Raw genomic sequence first — 7650 nt, forward strand, 5'->3', positions numbered from 1 at the left:
ATTGAAATTAATGTTATGGTTAAATGTTAAAATGTAATGGTTAAAATCCTTCATATGTAATAATCAATCCTTTTGGTATACTGTCCCAAGTGCAATTTTTTAAAAGTTGGGTGGAATTAATTTCCTTTTAAGTTGTGATTTTGAGTGTACCTCTTTACCAGTAAAACTTTCTGACTTTCATCAGCAAGTGCTGCTTTATTGGAAATTATTGTTCAAGCATAATTTTACGACTCATAACACTCCAGTTTGTAATAATTGAAATAAAATTAGGTAGAAAATCAATGTTTTTTTTTTTTTTTTTTTTTTTTTTGATGTGTGTTTGTTGTTATAAGTTTGGTTATGCTCAACCAAGTTTGAATAACTGTGGATATTTTTTGAAAATATGTTCATGTACCTTGTTTGGTTGTAATGTTGTTGCAATAAAGGCAAAACAAAAATTTGATAAACAAATTTCCAGTTAATTTGAACTGGAACGCACATGGGTCCAAAAATACTTCCGGGTCAATACCAAATTAAAAGCACCCAGCACCGGCACATAAAAGTCTCCCAAAGGTTATTGCGAAATATAAAACATTGTGACAATAAGTAGATAAAAACTGCGGAGAAAAAGAGACTTAATGTTAACATTGAATATATAATTTATTTCACTCTTAATATGATTTAATTTATCATTTGTAGATGCTAAGCAACTAACGTTACCTTTTTATTTATTAAAAGCACGTATACACAAACTCTAGCTGTTATGTTGCTTTCTGCTAAATAAATAAACAAAAACAAGTATGTGCATGAAATTATGAGGTTCCATATGGAACCTCATATGAAATGAAACGTTACAGTCATGTCCACCAGATGGTGTCTTGGCACAATGCTAAAATCGTTTCAACGTAAAACTCAAAAAAGAAACAATAATAATAAAAGATGAATTGATCTCGTTGTCATGAAGCATATTACTTCTGTCTTTTGGTTTGTGAGTGTCTCTGATTAAAACGAATAATTTTGATTATCTTAAATTCCTCTAACCTGAACATTGTTCTGTCTTCGAAGAGAACAGAGAAGTGACGTCAGCGTTTGATTAGCATATCTCCCTCTATATATTTCATGCTTGCGCATTGGCGCGACACAGTACTGCAACGTTATTCAGCTAAAGACTCCAAACTCTAATACGTCTACAAAGGTATGTGTTTAAGAGCTACACATATGAAATAATGCTATTGGTACCGTGTTAACGATTGGTAATAATGCAAACCATTATATCTTTATTCTAATTGAACGTGAAATCTGTTCTTTTCAAAATAATTGTGGAAAACAAAGCATATGTCTTTGTATTTGATAACGCAGTGTATTCAAACATCTATAGAATGATACAAACAGTAAGAACGAATATGCAAATGTTGCTTTAAAGTCGATACCTTCAGGGGATCAAGGCAGTTAACCTAGTTTTCTTTGTTAAGCCTCTTTGTGGTGCAAATGCATTAATAAGGATGTGACTCATTATGGCATTTGGCACATTTGGTGCCTTGTATCAAAAGCACAGTTCGCTAATGCGTTATAACGTGTGATTGGTGAAGAGGGCGTTGAATGAAACGGCAGCATCGAGTGCTGTGGGTGATAAAGCAGTACAGGGCGGTGGTTTTCCTGAATGCAATCACATTTTGCTAAAGGCGGTCCGAATGCTTTGCCTGACCAAGAGCAAAAGTATGTAGGATTTTTTAACATTAGGAAAAAAAAAAAAAAAACTGAATCCCTATAGCATTTAATCATTCATATTGTAACATATGCGTGAGAACTGCTATTGTTATGTAAATATTCATTTTTTGCTGCCTCAGACGCCATTCAGAAAGGGTGCGGTTTTGTTCAGTTCAGTCTGCCAGTGTCCGGAACATCAGCGGGTTGTGATGCAAATCTCCTCAAAATTAACAATAGATCTCTAGAGCTTCATTGCCTCTGGCGTTTTTAGATAAGCTACCGTCGCTTTGTCTTAAAGATTTTGCAGTCCAGAAAGAGTGAAAACGAAGTGTCATTTCTATTCTCTTTTGTTCCTTGAACAGACAACCAATCATGTCTGACAAGCCAAACCTTGAGGAGGTCACCAGCTTTGACAAAAGCAAGCTGAAGAAGACTGAGACGCAGGAGAAAAACCCACTGCCATCTAAAGAAAGTAAGAATTACAGCACAAAACTGTACTTTTTCTGGATGGTATTATATAACTACAGTAAACTGCAACATCTGTGGCCTTAGGTCATAATTTGTAATTTTCTCTACTAGAATGCTATCAAAAGACATTTACACTGAATTCTACTCTTTTTTTGTCCGCAGCCATTGAACAGGAGAAGCAGGCGTCCTCGTGAAGACACAAGTTGCCATCATGCACTGTGCACACTCCCTTCCCTGCATTGCCTTCTTTTCAGTCACTTCTTTTAGCAGTATAACTTTGTAACCAAAATGTCAAAAAAGAAAATATGAAACAGAAAAAAATAAAAATAAATCTAAAGCTGCATCACTGTCAGATGGGATGAGCCGACCCTTCTAGCAACACCTAGATGCATCTGGACCACCTCCCTTGTCCAGTCCAGCGAAGAGAAGAACAAAATGCTCTAATTCCAGGAGCATGTTGCATGGATTCATCTGGTGCCCACAGTGGGCTTTTTTGCATTGGTTGCCATAGGATAAGGGGGCGTGGCCTAGTGGATATCCCCAAATTTTCATCATCCGATTGAGGTGTGGCTTTGTGTCGACAAGTGACCAGCTTGCAGAGTTATGCCATCATATTTTTATTTCAAATTTTAGGATTCACTGCACAATCTTTGGTTTCTATGTCAGTAATGATTAACACCTTCTTGTTAGTGCTGCTTCAGTGAAATGCTTTTTTTTATTGGCAAGAAAGAGGAAGAGAAAAAAAAGCAAATTCAGTCTAGATGTGAAAACACTTCTAAGGACCAGGTGTGGTATTTTAATTGATTGTGCCCTTTTTTATTGATGTGGTTTCGGGGTGGCTTTGTGTCGCACCCTGTCTTGGTTGTCTTGTTGTATGGCGGTTATCACCTTTCAAAATGTAAATTCAATGTGATCGCTTTCAGCTGTAGATCAGATTTTTTTTTGTTGGGTTTTGTAAAAGGAATAAGCCTCAGCAACCATGTTATAATGTTATAAACCATTTATCAATAATGGAAAATTGACACTGTTGTAATAAAAAACTTTGTTATCAGGATTTTCTTGTGTTCAATCTTAATTTGTTGTCATTTGCACTTATGCAAGATCTAACAACAATTCATTCAACTCAGGATGCTAACATTGTGTAAATATTTCACTGACCATGCAATTGGCTTGAAGTCATGATCTATTTCTGAAGCTGTCTCTTGCACCATGGATTAGTGTCTCCTCTAAACCCTAATTACATTAGCATGGTGACACAGATTCCATATATCAATAGGTACAAAGCAAATCTCAGGTTTAAAAAAAATGTTAGAAAAAAAGTGCATATAGTACAGTAGATCTGTCAGATAAAAAATGAAACCATTTTATCTCTGTATCTCCACCATTAACAGTCATTACTATAGTTACTCTCCAAACTCTGTCTTCATGGACAGCCTAAGTATGCATGTAATTAAAGAGGACAGTCGGCTCAGTGTTTCCTCTCAATGTGAAATTAAAATGGCCATGATTCTCTGGTGATTTTTCTCTACAGTAGAACTGTGATGGGCACATTGATCAAAAAGGATTTTTGCATGTGTCCTTGTAAGTGGATTGGTGTTAAGTCATTTACACTTAATACTGTATTAATCTCCCGGGAAAGGCACTGATTGGAAGATATGGGCTAAAAGATTCTGTGTTTGTGTCATGAGAGTGACATCACAGGCAAATAAATTCATAAAGATCTTCTGCATCTTGACCCATCCCCCCACCACCCACACCACTCAATCCATTGTATTAATTCCCTCTAAGATCTTAATCAAAAATTCTGGTAAATACAAGAAATGCCAAAGGCTGATTATAAAGTGCAAATTTAGACATGCCACATAATCTGTTTGTAATTTATAGTGTAACAGTTGGATTATTTTAGTATAAGTGGCATTCATTTTCACCATATATTGGAACTGATGTTGAACTTATAAACTTTTAAAGACAGATCTACTATGAAGTTCGTCTCAGAGGTTGTTAATTAATGGTATATGCTTTAGTTAAAGCCATCAATCTGCATGGTTTGAACACTTAAGTGGCCATCCACTCCCAAGAAGTGAAGTGAACGTGACGTGGCCAAGTATCGTGACCCATACTTGAAATAGTGCTCCAAGTGCATTTCCTCTGCATTTATCCCATCCAAAGTACACACATACACACAGCCGTGAACACACACACCCAGAGCAGTGGGCCGTCATTTTTCTGCTGCAGCACCAAGAGATCAGTTGGGTGTTCAGTGCCTTGCTCAAAGGTACCTCAATCATAGTATTGAATGTGAAGAGAGCACTGTACATTCGCTCTCCCCACCTACAACATCTGCTGGTGTGAGACTCAAACCCGCAACCTTTGGGTTACAAGTCCAATTCTCTAAACATTAGGCCACAACCCAAGAAGTGGTGTAACATGTCATGTGTGATGTAATATATCATAATAAGAATTACATAATATAGTCTGGGAATTATAACCAAAATAGCATATTCTCTGAGTAGGTACTTGAATGAGTTGTGACCATTAAAAAGTATGTGAATGTGTGTAGTATGAATGTGATCCGGCGGACATACTACATTGGTAATGTTGTCATTGACATATCACCTACCAGCATCAGTTGTGTCGCACATATTTACAGATTCTCTCCCGTGTTGTAAAAAGTTCAGTTCATCAGATGCACTTCAGAATCTTACTGGTAATTGTTGGCAGTTGTTTAATGAATAATGTGAATTCGGACATACATTCGGACATACTACTCTTTTCACATACAGGTTTTTTTTTTCTTTTTTTTACTTTTTTTTTGCCTATATACAGTAGGAAAGCATGTATGCAACCTCAGTCACCTTTCAAACTACTATATAATCTATCTATCTATCTATCTATCTATCTATCTATCTATCTATCTATCTATCTATCTATCTATCTATCTATCTATCTATCTATCTATCTATCTATCTATCTATATATATATGTGTGTGTGTGTGTGTGTGTGTGTGTGTGTATAAGCATCTTTAAATTAATAATTACATATATATATATATATATATATATATATATATATATATGTGATTATGACACTGGCAATGTAGTTATTTCCCATATTAAAGTCATTAAGGTCACAGTCTTGTATCTTTGTCTTTACGTCTGTTTTGATTCAAAGTTCAAAGTTTATTATGTTGTGATTCTCCTCATAGCTGGTTGGTTTGGTTCATGGCTTAAAAGTCCTAATGAAGACTTTTTTTTAAAATCCCCATGGGAAAAAATGAATGGGAATAACACTTCTGGAGCTGAAATTTTGCAGTGGAGAAGTAGGCTGTTGTCTGTGAATTTGCAAGACCTCTGATTTATTTGCAGCATAGGTAAATAACTAAAAGAATAATAGTTCTAATATTTTTTCTATTTGTGCTATTAACCAGTGTTCTTGATTTTGATGATTCAATTAAAATAATATAAGTAATACCAGTATGCCGTAATAAATGGCATAAAGCACTGTTTTTGTGTAGCACATGTCTACTAACTCTCATTAGAATGTTAGTAGAGTATTTGAAGAAAAGTTAAGTTGACATGTACTTGCAAAGTCATTATATTGAGTAGAATGCCATCACAATAAAGAGCTAGCAGATTTCAAGCAGACAGTCTACTAATAGGCTACTCTAAGAAGAGTTAGTAGATATGCACACAATGCTGTCATATGCACACAAACTGACAGTCACCACTTATAAGCTACTACTAAATATTGTAGAAACGTAATTTTCTGTAAAGTTGTTTTGTAATGATTTGTATCGTAAAAAGAAAAAAAAAAGTATTGTATACAAATAAACTTGAATTGAATTGAATCAACAGCATGTTCAAAAGGGACCATAAAAATAAAGTGTTACCAAAAAGTGTGATTACACGAGCACCTTGCAAGAAAGTATGACTGCTAACCTAAACTGCATATGTATCCATATCATTAATTGAGACCTAAAGTCCTTTCACGTGGAACGCAGTATCAAGCCTACTCTTTCCTAACAGTCTGCCTTAATGTTACATCTGTTGAGGCACCATCTCATAGCTGCTACACTGTGTGACCTCAGCAGGAAGCTGCAGCCTGTCTGGCCCACTGAAGCCAATGGGAGGCCATTTAGCTTTTCACAAGCCGTTGCACATACAATTGTGGTTCAGTGATCTTTCATGTCTCATTGCTTTGCTCAGAAAGACAAATTAAGTTGAGCCTTTGGGATGCTGGATGACTTAATGAAGAAAAATGGAGAGGGACCTCCAAGGGGATTATTTTAATAAATTATCTTCACATTATTTTAAATGTGCAGAATTTTAAATAGGCAAATTAAGAGTTGCATGGTAGTTAAATCTTATTAATTAGAATAAGCTAAAATAGATAAGTGGTTAAGTTGGCTCCATAATGTGTCTTCAACAGCCATTATGAGACTAGTAATATATCCAATCACTATTGTGTTCCATCTGTTGATCACAGTTGTTTCCAATATTAGCCTAGGTAAACAGAGACCTGCACTTCTGTTGCCACAGTAACAAGACTTACATGAGAAAGTGTCAGTATTGTTATTAAAATAGATTTGCTTTGAGTCTATATGTTTGGTGTCACTTCGCCTTTTCTTTGTGGGAATTCAAAGAAATGTAATCATCAGATATTAAATATAATAGTCTCCCAGCCATATTATTCTATTAAACTGCCTGATTCATGTGCTGGACTATTGTGGTATATTGTGAGAGTCTTAACAATGGTTACAATTTTAGTATTGCAGCAAGACACCAATACAGATTGTGGTAGTTGGAGACATTATTAAATATTTCATATTTGAGCAACATTCATGTCCGAATGGATTTCTCATCATCTGATCTAGAAACACTATAGTAAACTGCCATGTTCTTTTACACAAATCAAACAATAAATAATATGGCATTTGCACTGCTGTGTTGCGTAACCTCACTCAATATCATTCCTGTGGTTTCTTTTGTTCTGCCTCCCCTTTGAGCAAGAGACACAGCCTAAAATATGTGAAATAACGACCACAACAACAGCTAAGATGCTTTGCTCAATAATTGACTAGTTAGTGTATTAGTGTGCTACATATGTTTTTATGTGTAACAGAGAAAATCTTGAAAAGAAATGACCAGTAACTTTCCCATAAAACTTATGGACTTTGCCTTCAAAACTAAAGCAAATATAGCTCAATGCGTAATTTAAAATACAGCTACAATCAATACAGAAAATCCACTCATACTAATACAGTACACTGGGCCACGTATTTACACACTATTCTTAAAGTGTATATAGAAATATACATAGTGATAAAAAATTACATATATACATTGTAATCCACTGGTAGATAAAGGAGCATAGTTTGTTGGGGATATACCCCCCCGGCAATAACCGAAACTAGAACGTAGACCTCCACCCCCCAACACCACCAACATTTATACCATGGTTAATGGAAACCTCGAATTAGGCTATTAATTAATTAC

At 35.3% G+C, this 7650-nt stretch overlaps 1 protein-coding gene across 1 annotated transcript; it reads left to right on the forward strand.

The window, feature by feature from the left end:
- The first annotated feature begins 1020 nt into the window (after window positions 1–1020).
- On the forward strand, window positions 1021–3208 carry LOC113044360 (thymosin beta-11). The gene is made up of 3 exons (XM_026204300.1): window positions 1021–1174; window positions 2049–2158; window positions 2317–3208. Exons 2-3 carry the CDS (start codon window positions 2059–2061, stop codon window positions 2346–2348), a joined length of 132 nt encoding a protein of 43 aa, XP_026060085.1. The 5' UTR covers window positions 1021–1174; window positions 2049–2058; the 3' UTR covers window positions 2349–3208.
- The last annotated feature ends 4442 nt before the right edge of the window (window positions 3209–7650 follow it).

Source organism: Carassius auratus, chromosome 26 (assembly GCF_003368295.1).
Source record: "Carassius auratus strain Wakin chromosome 26, ASM336829v1, whole genome shotgun sequence".
Classification (NCBI taxonomy): domain Eukaryota; kingdom Metazoa; phylum Chordata; class Actinopteri; order Cypriniformes; family Cyprinidae; genus Carassius; species Carassius auratus.